Source organism: Trachemys scripta, chromosome 3 (genome assembly GCF_013100865.1).
Source record: "Trachemys scripta elegans isolate TJP31775 chromosome 3, CAS_Tse_1.0, whole genome shotgun sequence".
NCBI lineage: Eukaryota > Metazoa > Chordata > Testudines > Emydidae > Trachemys > Trachemys scripta.
In genome coordinates this window covers 194,679,154-194,705,568 of record NC_048300.1, presented here as the reverse complement: position 1 = coordinate 194,705,568, position 26,415 = coordinate 194,679,154, and the positions used below count along the sequence as shown (strand labels likewise).

The window sequence follows — 26,415 nt, the reverse complement described above, 5'->3', positions numbered from 1 at the left end:
GTGTCTCCTCGGATAGCCCTGCCTCTGACAGCATTAAGTCTTCTTCTCTGGATACAGCGTAGCCAGCTCTGCTGGGGGTTAAGCCTGGCTCACAACGAGCAAAACTTCTAACTTTGGCAAGTACCAGACTGCCCCAGCTCACAGGCCTCTAAAAATGTTTTCAAGGGCAGGGCAGTGATGCTTCAGGCCTACAATAAGCTTTATCCCCATCTGAATACAATGCTGTCTGAATAGAGGAGTGGTAGACAAAGCAGAGGAAAGGGAAGAAAGGAGGAGTGATGTGACATCTTGAGATGCCACCAAAAAAGTTAGCTGCAGCCTTTGGTGGAGCCCCAATATTAAAATCTGGCCCCGAGTCAGAAGTCAACTGCCACTATTTTATGTGATGCACTCACTAGTGTAACACAACCTTGCACTGGGGATTATATTTTAACAAAGTACCCATTAGTGGAAAATAGTACCTATGGGTAGAATCAATACCAATGACATTTTTATTTACACACACACACACACACACACACACACACACACCCTCTGAGAGAGAACTAAAGAAAAGCCAGACGCAGAGGATGGCTGTTATCATGAAGAAAAAAAATCAAAACTTCAGGAGTTAAATGTCATTATTTGGGTGACTCAGACCAATGATCAACGATAGAGAGAAGACCTGGTAACAGGGCTTTCCTCTTACTGCAATCAAGTTTCAGCTTATCACTGATCTTATCCACATGACCACTAAGAGGGGCTATCATGATTGCACAGGATATAGCTGTACAGATGTCCAAGCAACAACTTCTAGTTAGTTCTTTCAACACATGGACCATTGTGTTTTTTCTTTGACACCATTCAAAATAGTCACCCTTCCTTATTAAATAGCAGCTTCCTATAGACAATGATTGAATTATTCAAGAATACCAGCCTAGAGCCAACAAAAACTGCCAAATAAAGCAGGAAGGCTCTATTATAATTTAAAGCTGGTTGCCACATGGATGTGTCTAATGCCAAATGTAAGGCAGAGGGTATGTGTCATCCTGGTACATAGATATTTATAACCCTGCAGTTCATGAAAGAACAACAATGTGCCCCTTACCTTTTGCAAACTTCATATAATGAACACGTTTCCTGGAGGATCTGGATTTCTCTTCAAGACTGAATGTCTTCTTCTGTTCGCTAGAGGGCTCTAAAACACAAAGGTTACGTTTCCATTAGACAAACGCTAATCACTAAACTCAAATGTCAGTATATTTACCACCACAATTTAGGACCACGTCCCAACAATCGGTCACAACACAACATCAAAGGAGCATGATAAGTGCTGTTCAAGATATGTTACCGTAAGATCTTATTACCCCACTTCCTAGCTATTGTTACCCCTACTTGTTATAAAAGTAATTTGAAAAAAGATGCAAGTTCTTCAGAGCAGGGACAGTGTCTTGTTACTAAACATTTATATGGCAACACTGCCTAGAACAACCGCCAACCTGATTGCTTCTAAGTGCTGTACAATGTCTTTATGTACAACCCCTAGATAGAGTCTGTTATGATCATTTGTTGCCCACCATACCAATTAATCTAAAAGGAATTCTTGAAGACAAACACTCTGATACATAGGAGCAACTTTAAGTTATGGTACTACCCTGAAAAGTGGCTGGAAACGGCATTGTGAGGTTCTGTGATCATCTCAGTGACTCCCATTTTTCTAGTGCAATCACTCATAAGCTGCTTCTCTTCCCTTCCAAGGCTCTTCATGGCCAATCCCCACCTTACCAACCATCTCCTCATTCAGTATCAAGAGGTTGATACTCGCCTTCGATCGTCCCATTGTGCCAGCCTCCATCGTCCACTTATTCAATTTCCAAGCAAGCACCTTCATGCCTTCTCCCTTGCTGCCCCACACGCTTCAGAGGAATTCCCCATAACCATCCACAAAGCTACCTCATTGCCCACCCCCAACTCCTATGCTGGGATGTTTTAAAAAAAATCCTGATAACAGTTAGGCTGTAGATGTGCAGAGACCACGGCCTATCATGCTGATTAATATCATCTCACTGCTTCCTGGTGCTCCCCCATCTGTCTGTACCCGTCTGTTGTTTCATCTTACGCTTAGATTGTAAGCGCTTCATGGCTTTGTTCTGTGTTCGCACAGCACCTAACAGTGTGGTCCTCGTCCTCGACTAGGGATCCTACCTGCTACCACAATAAAAATCATCGTCATCAGTTTACAAGTTAAGATGTATTTTCTAACCGCTAGGCCTGCAGACTCAGCCTGGGTACCAATAGCCAAGCTGGGTTCCTTCATTCTCACGCGCCCTCACCTGTAATCAAGGATCTGCCGACAAAATTAGTCCCGTGGTGAACCTGTGCAAACCCATTACCCTCCATGGACTAGAACAGGTGGCACTGTCTGGAACTCAGAATGACTGAGCTGGAGTTAAACCAGCAAGCTAGAGGGGAAAAGCTAATAGCCCATGATCACTCCCTGATCCATCCAACCCCACTGCATTTTAACTGAAAATCTGTAATGAGGGGAACTAGTTACTCCTAGGTCTAGCAAATCTGAGGCTATAAAGAATTTGCCGCAGACAGAGTTGAAAGCCCTCAAAGACAGGTTGTGTGTGGAAACTGAGCATCATAATAGCAGACACTTGTGATGCCACTGCTGTCTGATCCAGGGGGAACACAAAACATCCTCAGAAATAAGAATTCTCAGTGGAGCGTCAATCGCAATCTCACACTTCCAGCAAGAGTGACACCAGCACCCTCTTGTGGCTCTAAGGTGGAACTTCAGTATCCAACATCAGGAATTTTATCTATGGAGCTTTCACTAGAGAGATGCATTATCACCTCCTCTGTTGACTATTGAGACTCAGTATTAGGGCTGGGCGAATGCTGCAGAAATATTCACCCCCATTTTATAAACAATTTGCTTTATGTCCATATCCTATTCACTTTTCGTGAATACTGAACAATGAAAGGGGTGCTCTGATACCATGGGGGTGAGCCAAGTATAAATATCTTTCGATATCAAGGGTCTTCCAAACTTAGCACAGCATAGGACTTTGGAGAGGTCACAATGGTCTACCTAGGGGATACAGCACAGGACTGGGAACCAGGACTTCCTTCAATGAACCCTGCTATGTCACTGACTCACTGTGCATCCTTGGACAAGTCATTTAAGCCTCTCTGCTCCTCAGTTTCCATATTTGTAAAAATGGGATTAGTGACACTTGCCCACCTTTGAAAGCACTTAATGGATGGCATCAACTTACAAAGACCATCAGGATCTTCTCATGGGTTACAGCTAATGGATCTTCCTGTAGCTCAGTAGGATTTTAGGATCAGATTTTTAATTGTATTCAGATTCCTGAAGATGTAGAGAGGTGCCCAGTGGGATCTTTAAAGGCACCTAAATCCAATGAAAGTTAGGAACTAGGTACTTTGAAAATGACCAGGGCACCTCTCTATAGCTTTAGACACCTACATACCTTTAAAAATCTGGCCCTTAGAGTTTGAGGACCAGGATACCAGTCGCAGCCCTGTAGGTGCGCGGCTTATTAAGGGGAGGTTGTAGTTTCTCCACTGTAAAAACTGATTTTGATCTTCCTCGTAACTCCAAAATAACCCCACACTCTTGCTGTCATTTTTAGGATTAACTCATTAGCAGCTACAATTTGCTCTGAATATTTTGAATAAACTCACTAAGGCCACCATACTGCAACTGATAATTTGTGGCCAGATGCTGCACCCACGCAGAACCCCACTGACTTTAATGGGGCTCCACCAGGAACTAACGGCTGCAGACCTGGAGCCCAACAGCCTGGCAGCAGATAAAAATTGCCCCACTCTAAGTAAAGGCAGGATGTTAGATCGAGTTAGTTAAACTTATGCAGCACTATGTGGACACTTACACTGTTTTAAATCTTGCTTATATCAGTTTAGTTTGTTCCTATTATTTAAACCAGCATATGCATAGACCAGGCCCAAGTACTTTCTGAGACTACGAGACATAGCTCTTTTTGGAAAGTTTTGACAAGTTTCCTGCTTCTGCATGGAACTTTTGCCCAACTAAATCACATTACCCCATCATATTTAAAGAGTCGGTAGGTTTTGACCCCAGCTCATGCAAACAACAGTTTCTCAAGGGCAGGAAAAGTGAAACGCTGCAGAAACTGCCACTAGGTAAAAGCCAGACACAATTCTTCATCAAGGAGGCTGACAAGAGGTAAAATGAGGCAATGGAGAACGTGTGTGTGTCACGCCTTGGAATTGCCTCAGGCTGTTTTTCAGTGGACAGCTGCTGCTTCTGCACATCCCACCAAATAAAGGGGAGACACCCGTCTGCCTTTTCTATTGAAAAGCCCCAACAAGGGCTTGATTCAAAGCCTATTACAATCTATGGAATTTAAATGTAATTCATATACATCCTCATCAAAATTAACATCTTGGTTCTGCGTGGCACTGAACCCTCTGTTCCCATTCATTTTAATGAGAGTTGAAGGGGGATGAGCATTGTGCAAGAAGTATCGCCAGCCCACAGGATTGGGCCTTCATTTGCCTTTTAAGAAATGAAAAATAGAGGAAATTCTCAGTGAAATTTCCAGCATCCAATATAGCGAAGTATTAACATACCTGATTCACCTTGCCCGTGGCAATTATTCAGTTCAGCCAGAAGTTGGTTGAAGTCATCTTGATGAGCAATCCAGTTGTCCTGTAAATAACACCCAAGTGAATAAGAGGCAAAAGATCCTACCAAAAGGTCTATCAGAGTCTCACTATACATCCTCTAGCTCTAAACACCAAAGGGTAACTAGGAATCCCCTAAAGTTTCACGGGTAGAAACACTAACTACAGCTCGTTAAGTTCGCTCCAAATGCCTATGAGTTGCGTTTGAAAGTCTTCAAACAATACTGAGTTGTTGTTGGCTCTGTCATGCCCCAGGCTGGGCACGTTGTTTTCAGCTCCAGGCAGGAAATGCTAACATAATTTTCCTGCAGCACAAAAGATGAGAACACACAAAGTCAGTTCAGATGTTGACTCAGACAGCGGCTTTAGGGCTCGATCCCACATTCTGTGCAAGCCCATGACTGCCAACGGGAAATGGGGACTGTTCCAGGAATAGGGAGCAGAATGACAGGAAGGCACAAAACCAGGCCTAGTAAAAGGAGACAAAGGGATATCTACCAGTAAACAAACATTTTGGTTGTCTGTGGGAAGTGGCATCTCTGAGCAGCCCACTCCCCATTATTCACCGCTGCCTCCTCACTCCAACATCCTCCCAAAAAAAACCAAGAGGACACAATTGTACCAATATTGCTGTTAGCTGGTTTCTCTCTTCTGTGAGATGTTCATCATTATCCTGACACCATACAAACTTGATGATCGATTTCACTCACTTCCCATTACATAAAGGGGCTGTCAACAATCAACACATTCTTACCTGAGTTGGCAGCAAAGCTAACTAGTACTCACCTCATAATTTATGGCTGCTCCTAAACCAAGTGTGTTGTTCTTCACTTGAACCTTGATGTGCTCTGTGCTCCCTTGTTCCTGAACCCCAAGACCCTAATGAGAATAAAAGGCAAATTGTAAGTGTTTTTCAGGAGCGACATTAAAGATAAATATAGGTATCATGCAGAAAGACCATTTGTTTTTGAAATACAGACAAGACAATTTATATTTCTTTTCTTGCCTATGATTTAATTCAGGCAAATGCTATAAGCAGCACATTGAGAATTTGTGTATTTTTAACTGATTGTTTATGTGCCCCTCAAAACACCAAAAAAGTAATATCACTGAGTTGTCCTGATTAATCAGGACACCACCCTACATTCTAGGTGATCCTGCAGTGCTTTACAACTTTGAACATAGAAAGAGAGAGCACACACTAGGAATGCTTCTCTCACCACAGAAATGCATCCACCTCAGGGGTGGAAGATGTAACTGTTGTACTTAGTTAAACAACTGCCAACAGGAAACGAAGAATACTGAACTTGCAGAGAGAGGTTACAGTAGGGTGACCAGATGTCCCGATTTTATAGGGACAGTCCTGATATTTGGGGCTTTTTCTTATATAGGCTCCTATTACCCCCCACCCCCGTCCAGATTTTTCACACTTGCTGTCTGGTCACCCTAGGTTAGAGAGTGAGGCAAATTAAAATGTAATTGACTGTAACTGGAATTTGGCAGGACCCATTTCCTTACTTTTTTCCTTCCTCCATTGCATTCTCACACATAATTTTGTTACTATTTGCTTGTTCATGAAGAGTTTTGGGGCAAGTCAGGACTTCAGATCTTGGCTTTGTCCATACTAAAAACTAACAGTGTTTAAATTCAGTAAGGAAATGTGTTTGGGCCCAATATGTATTTTCTTGCCCAGGTGGCAGGAAAACTAAACATGCTAAGCCTATGCTAGGATACCATGTTTTAGCCAAGGTACCTATCAAAGATAAGACCTCATTCCCTACCCTATTTATTTTTTCCTAGCCACACAGATAAGGAGAAGTCACATAAGAACACTCGTACACATCCCGGTATTTGGGAGTAGTGTAGATGAGGCCTATGGTTGAAAACCTGTTTTATGTAGCAATAACTCCTATTTAAACATGACTGTTGCTAGCATGAGCCCAGCAGATAGTGAATTTTGTTTTAAAAATTATGCTAGCCAGATTCTTCTGGCTACCACGTACCAGGCGTATTGCCCCATCTATTGGGACTGTGTTGTAACCGATCTTCCGCACTTTAGTGGTAATTCTGGTGTAGGCAGGACTTATAGAATGGTTTTAGGACACTTAGGAAAAAATTTCTGTCCACTTTAGTTAAGCCAACAGCTGTGTTTGGACATGGTTGTTGCCAGCATGATTTTATCCAATGTGAGCAGTTTTAACATCTCAATCTCAGTTTTAAAATCCCATGGCTTTCAGACTTATTTCACATCACATTAAAAGCACTAACAAATGTGCATTTGTGCTTACAAATCAAGACGTTAATTAATCACAGTTAGAAAACCTCTCGAAGCCAATGGACTCATTGATGTCAATGGGTGTGGGATCAGGCCCTACCTGTTGCAGTTTGTATGTGAAACTCTGCTCCAGCAACTAAGTGCAAAATCAGAGCCAGTTAAAAGCCTCTTTAGGCTAGCTTTTCTTTAAGCAACTTTCGCAAGTCAATACAGCTATTGTGAGACATTCAGGCGTACCTCTTCTCTTGCACCAGAAGTTCTGCGAGTCTCCTAAACTCAAGAAAGCCACAACTATTATTCTTTTTCCAATGGTGGATGAGGAATACCCGAGATGAGAGATGCCTTTAAAAACAAAAATAACGAAGACCGTTCTCTTTTGCGTTTAGTCAGGTAACTAGCACCTGGAAATGCTGAAGAGAGACAGGCCTCCATTCTGGGCTCTGTGGGGTCTCTATAGAAGCTGAGCCACTGTAAAGAGGCAGCAGAAATGTCTATATTGGCCAACAGGGAATATTTCTGGCATCGTTAGATCACTGGCCTCCAGCCACAGCTCTCTACCATAGGAGCATGCTGGGGTGGGAAGAGATGTGGCTTGATGCTATGCTCTGGCTATTCTGGGTGGAAGAGCAGATCGTAAGGGGCCATTAAAAGTTGTCAAAGGTTAGAGAAGTTTCAGGAGCTGCTCTGTCTTACACCCCAGGCAGCTGTCAGAATTTGGGAGGTCCATCTGTAGCTCCTGCAGTTCTGAACTGGGGTCACCCATCTCCTTATCAAAGAGAGCAGAAAAGGAAAAAAGGAAACAGGACAGCAGGAGAGATCCAGAAGTCCGTAGTAGGGGGGTAACAGTAAAGTACCTACTAAAAAGGATATAGCCCTAACAACTATAGGCCTAAGAGCTGCCTGTAATTCCTGTATCCAGATATCACTCAGTATTTCAAATTCTGTAATACCGGAGAGTTTGTTTTTTTGCACACACTTCCCTTTAGACCATACCTTTCCTTTGGACCATCCCATTTTTTCCAACATCTTCTGGCCAAATTTGGATTCATCTTTACTCCAGGCGCTGTTTCTAGGATCCACAGACCACTTCTGCTTTTTACGGGCTACAGCAGGGAGAAAAAAAATGTTATGCAAGCTGATAATGCAATTAAAAAAAAGTCAAGACATTATTTTCCCTCCAAACAGAATCTAAAACAGACTATTTATGGTACTTGTATAGTTCCTATTACCAAAAGTATCTGGGCATCTCAATCTTCAATGTATTTATCTTCAGAACACTTCTGTGAAGTAGGGAAGTGATATTAGCCCCATTGTACAGACAGGGAGCTGAAGCACAGAGAGACTAAGAGACTTGCCCAAGGTCACACAGGAAGTATGTGGCAGAGCAGCGACTCAAATGCAGGTCTCCCAAGTTCTAGGCTAGTGCCCTAATCACTGGCCCATCCTTCCTCCCTGAATGTCAGAATATAGTGGATCTAACCACTGCTTTAATAAAAAAAAATTAAACATAACCAGTCACAGATGTCTGCTTATTCAAACGAGTACAGAACAAGCACCAATGTGATGAAAACTTTCAAGGTCTGCACAGAGAATGGCTAATTTATCTGAGAACTCAGGTGACATTATTACTTGTATTACAGTTGCACCCACCTAGAGTCTTCAAATGAGGATCAAGGCCACACTGTGCTCAGACACAGTACCAAAGATCCTCTGCTTCAAAGAGCTTACAATCCTACAAACTATTATGCACATGCCTAACTTTACTATCATGAGTAGTTCCATTGAAACCAACGAAGTAAAGCTGGCATAGCAAAGTTAAGCATGTACATAACTGTTTGCAGGATCAGGGCCTAAACAGAAAAAGGAAGCATTACTACCCTCATTTTACAGATGGAGATACAGAGAGGCTTGCTCAAGATAATAAAAATTCTGTGGCTGAGCCAGGAATTGAACCCAATTCCCCTGAGTCACAATTCCATGCTTTAACTACAAGACCATCATTCCTCTAAATGCACCTTTGGAAAATAGGAACAAGATTACAGGAACACAATTTGGTTTTGGCCCCAATTCTGGTTCTTCTAAAAAAACACTGCGACTTAAAAAAAAAAAAATCCACAAAACACAGTGATGAAAAAAATTATAAAATTAATTGTGTTTTTTAACATTAGCTTTAACATTCCCAGGCAGCATTAGAAGCGCTAGTAACTGCCCTGCGTGGTACAGAAAAACCACCCTCAAGAAAAGTCCTATTGGATTCAAGAGGAGATTATACCCTGCTGATGGAATACCCCAAAATTCCATCAGATGGTTAAATACCAATAGAAAGGACCTCATTCTCTGGAAAACTTTATAGGTTTCTAGGGAGATCTCTACATGACTTTTGGTATGCTTTTCCATAAGTGAAACTGACCAGCCTGTTTTCACTATCCAAGTTGAGTAAAAATTCAAGAAGTTAATAGCGCATAAAGGGAGAAAAGTCTAAAGCTCTGTTGGTGTTGATAATCTATAGTGATACCAATAATATAGGGATTGTTTGTGTTTATAGATAAACACAAAGTGGCTGAGATGATCAAAAGGGCCTAAATATGCCAAGTGCCCAACACTCCCACAGATCTTCACTGGGAACTGGGCACTTCACCTCCTTAGGCTAATTTGAAAATCTCAACCAAAAGGAGTTATGTGGATGTTGGCCAAGATTTACACAGCTAACTAGTGATTTTGGGCAACCAACTTAACACACCTCAAAGAAACCAGATTTCAAAAAATAATGATCACCGGTCCTCTGAAAAATCAAACTGAGCAACCAAACATTGAAGCTCACATTTGAAAATCTTGGCCATTGTCCCTTTAAGCCACAGAAGGCTGTACTTTTCAAAGTCAACCAGTGCAGCATAGGAGGATCAATTCAAGAGGACACAGTCACACACATACGGAAGGTTTCAAGTACACTAATGTCTCCTTCCCAATTCCATACCTTACACTGTCCCTTTTCCTCTACCCCTTTAGCCTGAAGTCTTATCATTGTTCGCCTTTCACCTTCCTCAAATCACTATAATCCCACCTGTTCAGCACTTCCTACCGGCTACAACATCTGCAGAACCTTCCTCTTCTGTCTATTGTAACTATTACCCAGGATAATGGCTTAAGAAAACCCGAGGAATTAAATTTGGTACAACTTACACAGGTCTAAAGCTGCCACATATATCTAAGATGCTTTACAGTTCATACTCCCCAGAGAACCCTGGTTCCAAGACCTAGTAGAGTAGCTTCTCAAAGTTGAAATCTGTAACACTTTCCTGGCACCTTCAATCACAGGATCTCAAATCATTTTACAGACAGGGTATTAATCTCCGCATTTCTCTGAGGCAAACGTGTTAGTCCTATTTTACAGATAGGAAAACTCAAGCACAGAGAAGTGAAGTGAAGTGACTTAGTTAAAATCAACAAGAAATCTGCAGCAGAGCCAGGAATCCAACCTCTGAGCTGCAGCCATCATAGAATCATACAATATCAGGGTTGGAAGCGACCTCAGGAGGTCATCTAGTCCAACCCCCTGCTCAAAGCAGGGCCAATCCCCAACTAAATCATCCCAGTCAGGACTTTCTCAAGCCTGATCTTAAAAACTTCTAAGGAAGGAGATTCCACCACCTCCCTAGGTAACCCATTCCACTGCTTCACCGCCCTCCTAGTGAAAAATCCCTTCTCCTCCAAATGAGTTTTGGAAAGAACCATTCTCTTTGTCAGAGCTGTCTGTTCACTGTAATCTTTCCAAAACGAAGACGTAAACTACCGATCATCCTGCAAGCGAAAAGTGATTCAGTTCCAACACTAGCACTCCGCTGTACCAAACTGCCCCTGGAGAATGACACGATGGAGGTGCTACTGATATCCTGGACAAGCAGCACCATCCAGTGGAGAAAAACTTCATTCACTCAGACACCTTTTGCTATTCCACTATCTCCAGCTCTGTGCTGTTTGCAATGGATCAGTTCCTGCACACTTTTTGCCCAACTGCAGCCCTGGATGTGATGCTGAACTAGCAGTTCTGAAACTGTGGTCCATGGAACACTCAATAATTACGGGCAGAGAGCCGGTTGGTGATGTGCTAATGGCTCTCCTCCTTGTCTCCAGCTGCTAAACTGCACTAAGAGATGGCTAATAACATCACTGTTCTAGGCATCCTTTCCTTGCCCTCCCATCTATCCATCTGTTGTCTCGTTTTAGATTATTCTTTTTGTGTCTGACGAAGTGGGTATTCACCCACGAAAGCTTATGCTCCAATACGTCTGTTAGTCTATAAGGTGCCACAGGACTCTGTCGCTTTTCACAGTTCAGACTAACATGGCTACCCCTCTGATACGTAATACCTAGGAGCGCCAATCATGGACCAGACCCTGTTGCACTAGGTGCTGTACAAATAGAGAACCAGTCCCTGCCACAAAAAGTTTACAATCTAAGCAGACAGGAGACAACAGATGGCTACAGACCGACAGGGCTGTACAAGGAAACGACATGACAATAATGGACAGCATGATAGGCAGTATACTCTGCACACCAGCACTCTGACCAGTGTCAAATTTTTGTAGGCATCATGGTACAGGAGAGTTTTGAGGACGATTTTAAGATAAGAATGGCCCTATTAGGTCAGACCAAAGGTCCATCTAGCCCAGTATCCTGTCTTCCGACAGTGGCCAGTGCCAGGTGTCCCAGAGTGAATGAACAGAACAGATAATCATCAAGTGATCCATCCTCTGTCGCCCATTCCCAGCTTCTGGCAAACAGAGGCGAGGGACACCATTCCTGCCCATCCTGGCTAATAGCCATTGATGGACCTATCCTCCATGAATTTATCTAGTTCTTTTTTTAACCCTATTACGGTCTTGGCCTTCACAACATCCTCTGGCAAGGAGTTCCACAGGTTGACTCTGCATTGTGTGAAGAAATACTTCCTTTTATTTGTTTTATACCTGCTGCTTATTCATTTCATTTGGTGAACCCTAGTTCTTGTGTTATGAGACATAGTAAACAACACTTCCTTATCTACTTTCTCTACACCAGTCATGATTTTATAGACCTCAACATATCTCCCCTTAGCCATCTCTTTTCCAAGCTGAAAAGTCCAGTCTTATTAATCTCTCCTCATACGGAAGCCGTTCCATACCACTAATAATTTTTGTTGCCCTTTTCTGTACCTTTTCCAATTCTAATATATCTTTTTTGAGATGGGGCGACCACATCTGCACACAGTATTCAAGATGTGGGTGTACCATGGATTTATATACGGGCAACATGTTTTTCTGTCCTATTTTCTATCCCTTTCTTAATTATTCCCAACATTCTGTTCACTTTTTTGACTGCCGCCGCATATTGAGTGGTTGTTTTCAGAGAACTATCCACAATGACTCCAAGATCTCTTTCTTGAGTGGTAACAGCTAATTTAGACCCCATCATTTATATGTATAGTTGGAATTATGCTTTCCAATTTCATCTGCCATTTTGTTACCCAGTCATCCAGTTTTGAGAGATCCTTTTGTAGCTCTTCGCAGTCTGTCTGGGTCTTAACTATCTTTAGTAATTTTGTATCATCTGCAAATTTTCCCACCTCACTGTTTACCCCTTTTTCCAGATCATTTATGAATATGTTGAACAGTACTGGTCCCAGAACAGACCCCTGGGGGACACCACTATTTATCTCTCTCCATTCTGAAAACTGACCATTTATTCCTACCTTCTGTTTCCTATCCTTTAACCAGTTACCAATCCATGAAAGTACCTTCCCTCTTATCCTGTGGCAGTTTATTTCTATGGTACAGTTTGATTCATTTACGATTTTGACTTCATTTGATTCTACGCTTTCTTTCACATATAGTGCCACTCCCACACCAGCAAAACCTGTTCTGTCCTTCCAATATACTTTGTACCCTGGTATTACTGTATCCCATTGATTATCCTCATTCCACCAAGTTTCTGTGATGCCTATTATATCAATATCCTCATTTAATACGAGCACTCTAGTTCACCCATTTTATTATTTAGACTTCTAGCATTGGTATATAGGCACTTTAAAAATTTGTCTCCTTTTAGCTGTCTGCCATTACATGATGTAACTGAATGGGAGTCTTTTTTATTTGACTGATTCTGATCAAACCCTGCCTGTATTTTATCATTTTCCATCCTCTCGTCCTCACTAGGTCATAGAGATTCTCTATTAATAGATCCTCCCCTAAGGGATGTCCGAACCATGTGCTCCTCCGCACCTGTCGGCTTTCCCCCAGCCCGTAGTTTAAAAACCGCTTTACGACCTTTTTAATGTTAAGTGCCAGCAATCTGGTTCCATTTTGGTTTAGGTGGAGCCCATCCTTCCTGTATAGGCTTCCCGTTTCCCAAAAGTTTCCCCAGTTCCTAATAAATCTAAACCCCTTCTCCCTACAACATCGTCTCAGCCACGCATTGAGACTCCGCAGTTCTGCCTGTCTAACTGGCCCTGTGCATGGAACTGGGAGCATCTCAGAGAATTCTTGAAAAAGGATAACAAGGTGGCTTTTCAACTGTTATGGGAAGGAGGATCTCTCAAGTGTGAGGAGCAGTATGGGAGAAAGCAGAAGATCTTAGTTCGAAAATTTAGTAAGTGGGTGATGGAGGCCAGCATCATGAGCTGACCGGATGCAAGAGCTGACATCTTGATAGGAGAGATGACAGGTAGGGCTAGGGATGGGCCTTGAAAGTGACAATAAGCAGCTTATATTCAATGCGATAGAGAAGGGGGAGCCAGTGGAGGGATGCAAAGAGAGGAGTAACAAGCTTAAAACAACAGGCTAGGAAAATGATCTTTACAGCAGCATTTTGAATGGATAAAAGCATGGCAAGATTGCTTTTGTCAAGGCGAGAGAGAAGGATGTTGCAGTAATCAAGAACCAAGAGAATGAGAGCTTGGACAAGAGTTTTAGCTACGTGGATGGATAAGAAATAGTTCTTCTCCTCTCTTTTGGAATGAATATTGATAATACGGTGATTGAATTCGGTCCAGAACTGCACACATAAAAATGAATGGGCAAAATCTGCCTTCAAAATTACCACAAGCTAGTCACACATGCAGAGTTCTGGCAAACCCTACGTAATTAGATTTATTCTTTAAAGAACTATTTCAGTGCTTCCCTGCATATGCAAGTATAAACGTTAACACAGCACTAAATTTTCAATTATTGTACATTGGATACTGCACAATTCTGAATAACCGTACTGATGGGGACTTGCATGTAATTGTGCTCTCTGGGTATAACTTTTCAAATCAACTCAGAAGTATGTCTCTCAAGTTAAAAAAAAAAAAAAAAAAACACTTTTAAGATTCATTACATATTCTGGCCCCAGTCCTGCAGAAATGTATTATTTAGATTTGACAGTAAAAGAAAAGAAGAATGCTCATTCAAAAGCTCCGAGTGCCCCAATAAATAATTAAACTTTCAATAACCATCTATGGGCATTAAAAACTATTTTATATATTCTGTTGACCAATACATGCTGGCTAGCATATATCTATATTTTACAATAATATGTATTATCCGCACCACATATACATTAGTATGCATCAAGCACAAAATTTTGTAGCAGTTATATAGCCTAAATTGGCCTAGATCTTTACTTACAATCCTGTTCACTTATGCTAAGTGTCCCATAATACCTGGTATTTATTGACGTAAAATTTGGCTTAAGTAGATAGGAAAAATCTCAGGATCAGACCATGTGTGTTTTACCATAGTAATAAGTAGGGAGTTACCCTTACAGGCCAGTACTGGAACGTCCCAAAGGAAAAGGACAAGATGTGTGTGTATTCTACCCTGGTATAAACCTAAGAGGTGCCTTCACGCTCCTGGGTACCTGGAATACATGTGTTCAGAGCAAAGAGATTAGGGAACACGATGGCACCAGAAAAACAAGGTAAAAAGCTTTTTGGTAAAATCAAGTTTTGGGTGATACACACGGTACCTTTTTACTTGTAAACAGATAGTGTATAAAAAGATGGCTTTAGAAGTGTAACTCTGGGAGCACTCTCTGCAAAAGGTGAACACAACAACACTGCCCAAGATGGCTTCCCAAAACTGGTATCTTACAGAACCTTTTTTCTGCACTATATTATCATTGGCTTAGAGCAATCAACCTGACCGATATTGGTTTATTTGGTCTCTTGAATATATTTCATAACCAACTGAAACATGGTCAAGCAAATGACTATAATTTATCAACAGGTTCTTATGGTATCCTCATCAACTTAGTATCTAAGCACATTTGATTAGCACATTATGCAACGCGACTGTCATGTGTTTGTTTTTTCATCCTCTCCCCAAGGGAGAAGAGTGTGCAATGGAGTGTTTAGTTTTAGGTGTTATATATTTCTGACACACACACAAGTTAGAAAAGGGAGGTTCAAAGAAATACATTTTGCACTTAGAATCATAGAAGATCAGGGTTGGAAGAGACATCAGGAGGTCATCTAGTCCAACCCCCAACTCAAAGCAGGACCAACCCTAACTAAATCATCCCAGCCAGGGCTTTGTCAAGCTGGGCCTTAACAAACTCTAAGGATGGAAAGTCCACCCCTGTACCCCCAGGGTTATAACCCATTCCAGTGCTTCACCACCCTCCTAGTGAAATAGTTTTTCCTAATATCCAACCTAGACCTCCCCCATTGCAACTTGAGACCACTGCTCCTTGGGAGAGGAAGGTAGAAAGGTCTGTGATGATCCTTTGTTCCTTGGGGAGTTCATTCCTGTCTTGGACTGGCCCTCAAGAAAGTTCTGTTTCCTGCACAGCTGAGCCGCTCTTTTGGGCTATGTCTACACTACACAGCTTTGAGCGACATGGCTGTGTCACCACAGCCATGCTGCTAAAAGTTGTGTAGTGTAGCCGCTGTTTGTTGGCTCTCCTGACAACAAAAACTTCTACCCCCAACAACAGTGCTCCTGCTGACAACGCGCTGTTCACACTGGAACTTGGCGCGGCAAAATTTTGGTTTGGGGGGGGGGGGGGGGGGAGAGGGGAGAGAAAGAACACCACCTCTGAAAAAAGACTCAAGTTTTGTCGTTCAATTGCCAATGTAGACATAGCCTTTGAGATTTCCATTGCAGCAGAAGAGCAAAGTTGCTGATCACAGTCTTCATCTTGGAACTTTAGTTGATCTTTTCCATATCCTGGGCTCAGGCCCTTGAGTGCTTTGAAAATATGTACTGAGACCTCAAACTTGATTCCATCATCATTAAATAATCAAACTGTGGTAACAGTTTACCGCACACTCAATTAAAAAAAGCCTCTCACACAAGAACATACACCCTCCTTATGCAAAAGCTCAATGTTAAACATTAGTATTATACAGCACAAATCTTGTTTGAGTTCAGCGGGGCTATTTACAGTATGTTCTTAACTTTTTACACAGTCAGGGTACTCCTTCACCCAGATACTCCAAAGTTTTGTTCTGACTATAGAAAATCCCTCTTGCCGTCACTGGGGATAAGGCAGTGTTTGCTTCCTGTCCTAAATTGCTGTGCGTCGTTAAGCAGTCGCCACCCTTCCTCGCCAGAGATGGCTGTGTTTCACCACTGCATCCATGTGCGCACTCACACCATAGTGCAGTGTCGGGGCACGCACCAAAGGCCACAATGAGAAGTGTTTTCCCCTCTGACCGGTGGCTCTTTGGGGGGGAGGGGGGGGGAGCGACGCTGATGTGGGAAACAACCCCATGGGGGCCCAACAACACAGCTTCGACCCCCACCCAGCACCCTGCCCCCCACCCACAGAGGGGCGGGGGCCCAGTGCCCACCCTACCCAAAGCTCCGCAGAGGGACCCAGCAGGCAGGACCCCCATATGGGCCCCACTAGGTCTAGGTCCAGGTACCTCCTCGCTCACTCCCCCAATGCCTGGGCCTAGGCACGTTCCTCTCTCCCCCACCCCACTGCTTTGGTAGCGCCCAGGGGCTCCTCCCAGCAGCCCCAGAGCGCCCCGGGCGGGGCAGGGAGCCAGGGTTCCCCAGGGGACATCACCCAGCGGGACACAGGAACGCAGCATGGAGCTGCGCCCCCACCCCTCGGAAGAATAGTGGTATCTCCCTACCCCTCAGAATAGCTCCTTCCATCTAGTCCATCCTTCCATCACGGACACGCTCCCCTTTCCCCGACATCCCTAGTGGTGTCCACCTCCTCAGCGGCTATGGTTTCTCCCCACACCCCTCCTGCCTGCGTAGACAGTGGTAGCTCCCTTTCCCGGACACATGATGGTTTCTCCCTTCACCCACCTTGCCGGCTGTAACCCCCTCAGCAGCCCCACTACTCACGCTCTGCCAGCATCGCCATCTTTGGGGCCTTCTAAGCTAGCGGCGCGCAGAGCCCCCAGGGTCACCTGCCAGCGCCGCCATCTTGGGAGAACGGGGCCTTCTTCCCCTCGGGCGCAGAATAGGGCGCCTGGAGAGGTGCCTGACTTAAAAGGGAAGGCAAGTCAAAACACGGAGCTTTTCCAAGGGGGAAGCGGGGCAGGCTAGGGACGTAGCAGAAACCCCGTGCTATTAAAACGCTCATGCACCCCCAGCGCTGCGTGGCAGCTACACAGGCAACTGCCGGGCAGCCTTGGGGCTGTCGAATTGATCCTGCCTGGATGCGGGCCCTTCGCGTGGCGCGCTTCGGGGGGGCTACCCCGCCCTCACATCCACAGCGCCTCGCGCGGACGAGGGTTGACTGGCGCGTGGCGGGCCACCGTGGTGCCCGCTCGCCCGCCCACGTGACACGATGTCCTCAGGCCACCCCCGATGGTTGCTAGGTGACGCTGGAGCCGGGGCCGCTGGCGGAGCAGCCGCCTAGCGTGACTTCCGGCCGCGTCCACCGGCGTCCCCGGGATCCCAGTGCCCTCGCGCGGGGGTGTCCGACCAAGTGTCCTTGCCCCACGAGCGCCCCAGGGCGGCCTCGCTGCTACATGACAACGTTGCGCCCTGGTGGGGCATGACCACCCTGGGGGGTGGGGCTGGGATCTGCTCCCCACGTGGAGCCCAGCTCAGAAGAGAGGTTGTCTCCAGACCCATCTCTCTTCCCCTCCCGTTCCCAATCACAGAACAGCCTTGTGGCCAGGGAGACCAGACAGCAAATGTGAAAAATCGGGGCAGGGATGGGAGGTAATAGGAGCCTATATAAGAAAAAGACCCCAAAATTGGGACTGTCCCTATAAAATCGGGACACCTGGGCACCCTACTTGTGGCAACAATAGTGATTGCTTACTTAGACACGTAATGTCAGGGCTACAAAATAGTCTTGGCAGCAAAGGGTTCTGTGGCACCTAGACTAACAGACATATTGGCGCATGAGCTTTCGTGGGTGAATACCCACTTCTTCGGATGCAAAATAGTCTTGGTTATAAGAGCATAGGAGAGACCAGTGACGTACAAGGTTAAGAAGACTTAGGCTATGACTACACCGCACAGCTTACAGCAGGCCTTGCGGCTGTAAGGCACGGACAGTGTAGCCGTTCTTTGTGGGCAGGAGAGCTCCTGCCAACAAAATAAAACCACCCCAGCAAGGGGCGGTAGCTTTGTTGGCAGGAGAGCATCTCCCCCCGACAAAGCACTGTCCGCACCGATGCTATTCATTGGTAAAACGTTTGTTGGTCAGGGATGCATTTTTTCCACACCGCTGAGCGACAAAAGTTTTACCGACGAAAGTGCAGTGTAGTCAGCCTTAATCTAATCCATTTTCTAGGAGCCGATACCGGCTTGTTTTGTAAAAATAAATAGGCCCACATCCTCACAGGTGTTTAGGTGTCTAATTCTCATTGATTTCAGTGGGAGTTAGATGCCTGAAAACCTCTGTGGATCTGCTTCCTAGTACTTTGTCCAATCTAGTTTTAAAAGTCTTAAGCAATACAGCTTCTATCCCTTCCCTTGGGAGACTGTTCCACAGCCTAGTAGGTAGCACTGCTGGGAAGTGTTCTCTTTCTAAATTTCATTCAGTTCATCCCGGCAATTGTCCCCATTACACTCCCTACATAATTTCTCTGCATTCATGGCACTTAAACCCCTTGGTTCTTTAGAGGACGCCAGAACACTAGTTCTGTTAATGTGCTAAGAATATGCTACTACATCTCTCTGTATATGTTTAGCCAAAATGGCTTTTCAATACAGACCTCAGTTTTTTCACCCTCCTATTCTAATTGTTCATATCTTGTGTGAGCCATTTAACTCCAGTGAAATTTAGTTTTCATTTCTGTATTTGGAGAAGCCCCACGTTAATGTGTCTTCTCTTTAGAGGGTTAATGTAATATCAGATAAAATCTGTAGGTGGTGGTATTACACAGCCCTAAGAAAGAGATGGAGAGATATTAAAAGTTCAGCTCTACTCTGAAACATAAATTAGTAAAAATGCCATTAGGATGTCATGTTTATAGTTTTGCAATGGTTTCCAGATTACATGTACTCAGTTTATAAAAGTTAAAAGATACTTTTTTCTAAACACCAGCCCTACAACTTCTACTTGAGATCTGAGAATTAAACTAGGTATTTTCCTTTTTTGTGCATCATTACCCGACAAAGGTTCTGCAGGCCACATTATACCCTCAGTGACAACTGTTCAACTCCCATGGTCTTCAGAGGATTCCTTCAATGTGCAGTCCTATTGCTTTCAGTTGCAGTGATTGGAATTTAGGAAAACATATTTAATGATGCATAAAAAGGAGTATAATCCAGTTTATTCCTTTTTAGCTGGGTTGGTTCTGGCAAAGCTAACGTTAGGAAAAAAGTAGTATACGAACATAGACCACATGTATACTCAGTATATGTAGATATAATCTGAATTAGATCTAGTCAGAAAAGTTCCACCCAAATGAGATTCTGATGAAAAATTGGGGTGGGACGTGTGGAAATTGCAAAAATGTTCATAAAAATGTTTTCTGGTTAGCCTGATAACTGGATGGAGAATATTAATCTAAATATAAATGTCAAAAGAAAATGGAAAAACACTTCACAGAAATGTCAGTGAAATGACTTTTTGCTATTTGCTGACTAACTCTATCCTGAATAGACATGGGGAGTGGGGATGCTGTGTAAGATGGTGCAATTTTACATAGTCCCTTTCCCGGAGTGGAATTGCACTTGAAGGCCAAACTTTTCAAAAGTGCCATCTAAGGCCCTGATCCTGCAAACACTTAATCCCACTAATGGCGGTCAGGCTATTCATGCTTAAAGATAAGCACACCCATAAGTGGTTTCAAGCTCAGGAGCTAATTCTGAGTGCTCAATTTTATTTATTCCCCTCTGGCCCAATTTTTAGAAGTGGCAAGCACTCATACCACCCATTGATTTCATGAGAGGGAAGGGCTATACTAGGGGCTACAGGGACTCAGGACTTTTGAAGATCAAGCCATAGGGATCTGACGTTGGGCTCCCAAAATCATCCACAATTAGAGGACATGTTTGAAAATGTTAGCCAAAGTGCCTTGGCCCAAGGTCATCCCAAGGGAGTCAAAGGGCATTACATAAAAGAGTTGCACTTGCTTAACTAAAGGTGTGATTTTCAACCGATTTAGTTACATTGGTGCAAAAGGTTTAGGGCATGTCTACACTACAGGCGCGACAACAGTACAGGTATGCCGGTGTAGCACCATAATGGAGATGCTTTGTACATCAATAGACAGAGTTTTCCTGTTGCTGCAAGTAATCTGCTTCTTCAAGCAGTAGTAGTTCGGTCGGCAGAAGAATTTTCCAATCAGCCTAGCTGTGTCTACACTGGGGGTTAGGTGGGCATAGCTTTGGCAGTCAGGGATGTGAATTTTTTAACCCTAACCCTAACTTTCAAGTATAGACCAGGCCTTATTTTGGTTTACATTGACCATAGTTTGTTTTAGATTACGTTGATTAGTATGAACTAAACCAAAATGAACTATGCTTATACTGAAATATGAATGTCCACACAAGGATTTTTGCACTGATTTAACTAAATTGGTTTAAAAATGATTCAATTCAACCACTGCTACTTTCTTGTATAGGTAAGAACTTAGTATCAGAATCAGGGCTAGCATTAAGGAATTCCTGGCCACCTGTCCTGGGCTCAGCCCACTAGATCAGTGGTCTCCAACTTTTTTAATCGCGCACCCCATCAGTAAAAAAATTTTGAGCATGCACCCCCTGCCTCGCCGAAGCGCAAAAAAAAAACCAACAACAAAAAAGCCGCTCAGACTCCTGCCTGACGAAGCAAAAAAAACCAACAACGCTCCTCCTGTCCTCCTGCCGCGCACCCCTAAGGATCCTCTTGCGCACCCCACTTTGGAGATCTGCACTAGATCACTTGGGTAATATTTTATTTGCAGAGCACTTGTCATTATTAGTATGACAGGAACTTTACTGTGGGATTTAGTTCTGTATCTGGAACGGGATTGCATCCTAAAAGATGAAAGCTTGAGTCTGAGAGAGACAAAAAGCTGAGAGAATAACATTTTATAAACATTAATTATAGGCTCAGTTGATCTTACGTTACCAGTGAGCAAAAAATATTCTTTTTTTTTTCAAAATGCTGGAAAATTACATCTCCTCCCCTCAACACATACATGCACGCACACACACATACATAAATGGCTGAGGCATTTTCCTCAAACTTTCAAACAACAAAAATCACCACTGAGCTGAGAACTCTGGAAAGTTTCAGCTCTGGAGAAGATTTCTTCAAAAAGCTGATGACTCCCTCAAATAAGGCAGTATCATGAAAGCCCACTTTAATCTCATAGCTGTGCCAGGTGACTGATATACTCTATAGCACGTTTCATTCTCAAAGCTCTTTGCCTCATTAGTGACTCTTTACAAGATCCCTGCAAATAAGGTTTATCATCCGCCTTCTACAGGTGAGGAAAATAGGGCAAAGATGCTAAAGAGTCACCACAGTAATACAATTAGGACCTCAAGTTCCTGGCTCCATGGCCTATGCTCAGACCTCTAGCCCATGCCGCTTTCTCTTTCTCTCTCTGCAGGCTACAATGTGTGAATACACCTCCTGCGCTTCCTGTGATCCCCCTCCAACACAGGAGGTAAACTATTAGGGGGATTTAGTGTACTGAAAGTTCAAAAATGAAAAGGCCATAGCCAAATTGGAGAGAACCAGAGAGGAAATAGGATCTGAATCTTGGCTAAGTAACAGGGCGTTCATGAGCCAATTCAGTCTCTGTGCTGTGTGATGGCCTCAGGCCAGTCAGAAAGTGCTTATCAAGTGAACTCCGGGAGAGGTGTGATGGAAGTACTAAGGACACAAGTTGCCTCCAGACTTTAAAATGAAAAGACAGGTGTGATTTCGGACAATGATTAGACAGAACAAGAAGATTAAAGGTGAGCTCTGGTATAAAGGAGTGTTACTACAGCAGCTATGGAAGAGGCATAGAATCAACCAGTAGGCACGGAGCAAGATTAACAATATCCGATCTGTGGAGCAAAAATGTCAAACTGAGCTACCCACAGTGAGGAGACAAAAGGCTCCAAAGAACAGCTACAGGGGGCAGATGAGGCAAAGTGACACATTCAAAGCAATAAGAATTTGGTGCATTTGCTGCCAACTAACGACTGAGTAAATGCAATAGGTGACTGAGGACACTAGAGGGAGCGTGGGCAAAAAAGACAGCAGAGAAGGCAGGACTAAAACAAGATTGTTAGTACATCTCTACTCCGATATAACGCGACCCGATGTAACACGAATTCAGATATAACGCAGTAAAGCAGCGCTCCGGGGGGACGGGGCTGCGCACTCCGGCGGATCAAAGCAAGTTCAATATAACGCGGTTTCACCTATAACGCGGTAAGATTTTTTGGCTCCCGAGGACAGCGTTATATCGGGGTAGAGGTGTATTTGTATTACATTAGTTACCCTTTTGTTTATCTACCCTTTCTCACGATACAAAAACCAGGGGTCACCCAATGAAATTAAAAGGCAGCAGGTATAATACAAACACGACAAAATACTTTTTCACACAACATACAATTAACCTATGGAACTCACTGCCATGGGATGTTGTGAAGGCCAAAAGTATAACTGGATTCAAAAAAGAATCAGATAAGTTCATGGAGGACAGGTCCATCAATGGCTATTAGCCAAGTTGGTCAGGATGTAACACCATGCTCAGGATGACCTTAAACCTCTGACTGATAGAAGCTGGGAGAGGAAGAGGGATGGATCTCTTCAGAATTTCCCTTTTCTGTACACTCCCTCTGAAGCTCTGGTACTGGCCACTCCTGGAGACAGAATACTGAGCTAGATGGACCATTGGTCTGACCTAGTATGGCAGCTCTTATATTCTTATTAGCACGACAGGCTTTATTGGTGCTAGGCGCTGTACATTGTAAGAACAGTCCCTGCTCTGAAGGGTTTATAATCTAAGTAGATAAAGCAGATGAAGGATGTGGAAGAAGCGAGTATCACTGTTTTATAGATGGGGAAACCAAGACATGAAGATGTAGTGATTTACCCAAAGCCAGGCAGGAAGCCTCTGGCAGAGCTGAAGTTGAACCCAGATCTCTTAGGTCTAGTCCAGTGTCTTATCCACAGACCACCTTTGTGCTATTTTCTGTTTTGTGACTCCTATTTAACCCTCTTAACCACTCACTTCAGTCAAATTAGAAGTGAGAGAATAGTGTTCAATCCAAAGTCATGTACGTAAGCATTTGCCAAAACCAAATGTTGCATTTGCACATGCCAGAGTTTTCACAAGAAGTGCTGGCCTGCTCATCCAATCAGGCAACAGAGAAAATACCAGATGACCAATACCTCATCAATCACAAGTACTCAACACAAAAAGAATATCACATGCTAACAGAGAATTGTTTATGATCCATCCATAGAGACAAACAAGAGTTCATCCCAAAAAAATCAAATCATTTTGAGTCCCAAAGGTGTCTGTGGAAATCATGCTCTGTTCCTGGATATTCTAAGGTGCTAAATATGTTGGATAAATTATTCATTACAGATTACTTGCACAGAACTCGTCAAAACCCAACAGCAATAAAGGAGAGATTGTTTATGAAAAAGCAAATGGGTCTGCACGTTTGAATGTGCTCAGTTACAGTCTGTTTTATTCACCCCCCATGAAAGTCTGCGAAGTTCCCTTGGCAGAATCTTTGTTACTTGTGAGGCTGTGAGAGGAAGAGCTGGAATTTCACATCCTAGGCAGAGCTTGACTTCGGCTTTGTAAGCAAAGCAAATTAGATTCAGAGGCCTTTGAACGGTCAGAAATAGGGGAACCCGCTTTTCAGAGTACGGCTGCCCTTTAAGCTGTAAAAATGACTGACCCAATACTGTCATCTTGGGAATGTTTGAGCTAATAAAAGAGCGCTAAAAATAATCAGCACAGACTCATTAGTTCTTTAATTGCTAACTGCTCTTTCTTTCTCTCATAACCAAATGTCACTTTGTCCCATGTATCTCGCTAGTTACATTGGTTAGTGAGTGCCAGGGGCTGGCTGAGCCCAGTGCATGTCAATACAACTTACCAACACAGCTGTGTAGGTGCCAATCCATCTTCAACTCCTCTAGTCCTCAGCAGATCAGAGTAACAACCTGACAGTTTTGCACCCTCCAAAGCACACTCTAAGCTAGGCAGCGGGGAAAAGAGCAGTGCAGAGAGAGGAGGGAGGGAAGTGACATTAACAGACTCTGAAGTGCTCAGTGCCTGGCTGTCCTGATATATGGAATCTTAGCCTTAAACAGGAGACATTTATTAAAGAAACAGTCACTACTACAGATATTCAGGTTTCCCTATAACTCAGGTTCCAGCTTTGTCTCTGTTGTTTACCGGGGACCACACCCTGTTTTGAACTCTATACAGCACACACAAACATCTTGTAGCTGACCATTGCAGGGGCCTTGTCTATATTGGTGTAACACCACTGGGAGCTCTTGTGTAGCTGAGGTGCTCGTGACTGTTGGCGTATTTCCTGCCATGTCATTTAGTCTTTCTCTGAGCAGGGCACGATTACACAGTGGTAAAATTGCCTGTCTGCACTAGAGCTGCTGCTACTGTTGCTATCACCACCGGAGCTGCAAAAGTCGGTAATGTTAAGAAAAAGCCACGGAGCTTGTTAATTGGACTTTGCTGCTGTTCTCTGAGCAGCTGGGAGAAAGATGGAACCTTGTAGCCAAAGTGCAAGTCAGGATTCAGGAACATCTGCTACAGATCTATAGCATGGATAGGGATGATACTTCCTGGGGGTCCCAGGGTTATACTACGTGGGGGTACCCACCTGCCCTGAGCATGAGGAAGCCTGGTCCGTGCCTGTCATGGGTCAGGCTCCCCAACTCCACCAGCCATGGGCAACACAAGCACTGCCCTCTAGGCCTCACAGGCTCCGCTGTTACTCTACAGGTTAGCGATTGGCACACCCCAACCCTCGAGCCTCCCAAGTGTATTCTTGAAGCATCCAGCCCCATGTCCTCTGGACACTCGCAGCATTTACAGTTTGCTGCTTCCAAAGAAACAGTGCACCCCAGTTACCAGTTCCACCTCAGATCACCACTCTGCTTAACACACAGCACTGAGATAGGTTTATAGTTAAATCAAGTATAAGGTTATTTAACATAGTGTAGAGATCATTCAGGTAATACCAGGTACAAGTATTGGAAACAAAAGATTACATGGAAAACAAAATCATAACATGTATTATAGAGCCTAGACTTAATTAACCTGATACTCTCATGTCTTGTAGAGCATCGCTCACCGAAAATCATTGCAGAGCTTTTCAGCCATGCTGGCTGCGACCCTCCTTTCATGACACAAGCACAGTATTAGGCTTGGTGAAGGATCCAGTGTGTCACTTTGCATTCCAATATATACCAGAACAATTCTTTGTCTTTATTCATAAACAGCATCCCCCTTGCGCTGCTATTTATTTAATCCTGCAGATTTTCTTTCTTGTAGATTTCACAATATCTTCTTTTGCTTGTGGTTCAGCATGCAAATAGACATACAGTGTTAGGCATGCTGTACAAAAATGACCAGACAGAGAGATAGGTGTCTGTTACCTCAGAGATATTCCTTTCAGGCAGGATCTATGTCACCTTCTGGTGACCTGCCTTAACTCCGAGACCTTAAGAACAAAATTTTCAGTACAGATTCATACTGGGGTGAAAGAAAAATTTATCTCTTACCGGTACGGGGGGGCTTTGCACCCTCCCCCCCCCAAGAGTCAGGGCCTCAGGCGGAAGGGGCGGGGGTGGGGGGTCAGCATCCCCCAGCCAGCCCATCCGCGCTTCCTGTCCCGTTTTTTACCGGTACACCTTACCAGCCCGTACTGCCTCACTTTCGCCCCTGGATACATAGCTTCTTAAATGTTATTGGTACATCCATTTTGCAATGATTATGATGCCCTGTGGGTTACTGGTTCTCAGTAAAGACCTCACACGCAACCCTTCAGTGAACTATTATGCAGCTATCCAAGTCAGTGGATCCCCGTACAACCCTTTGC

General features: G+C 43.8%; 1 protein-coding gene across 3 annotated transcripts in view; it reads right to left on the bottom strand.

The window, feature by feature from the left end:
- Window positions 1-17,604, bottom strand: part of PINX1 (PIN2 (TERF1) interacting telomerase inhibitor 1) — a 74,529-nt gene extending 56,925 nt beyond the window's left edge. Inside the window, exons 1-5 of one of the 3 annotated variants that reach the window (XM_034766722.1) lie at window positions 17,278-17,604; window positions 7,949-8,058; window positions 5,467-5,559; window positions 4,627-4,705; window positions 1,088-1,177 (exon numbers count right to left, since the gene is read on the bottom strand). In XM_034766722.1, the coding sequence (XP_034622613.1) occupies window positions 1,088-1,177; window positions 4,627-4,705; window positions 5,467-5,559; window positions 7,949-8,058; window positions 17,278-17,296 (391 nt within the window). In that variant the 5' untranslated portion in view covers window positions 17,297-17,604. Of the gene's footprint in view, window positions 1-1,087; window positions 1,178-4,626; window positions 4,706-5,466; window positions 5,560-7,948; window positions 8,059-17,057; window positions 17,132-17,238 lie in introns of those variants that run through there. The other 2 variants (XM_034766723.1, XM_034766721.1) reach the window with 2 other exon arrangements.
- Window positions 17,605-26,415: the final 8,811 nt, after the last annotated feature.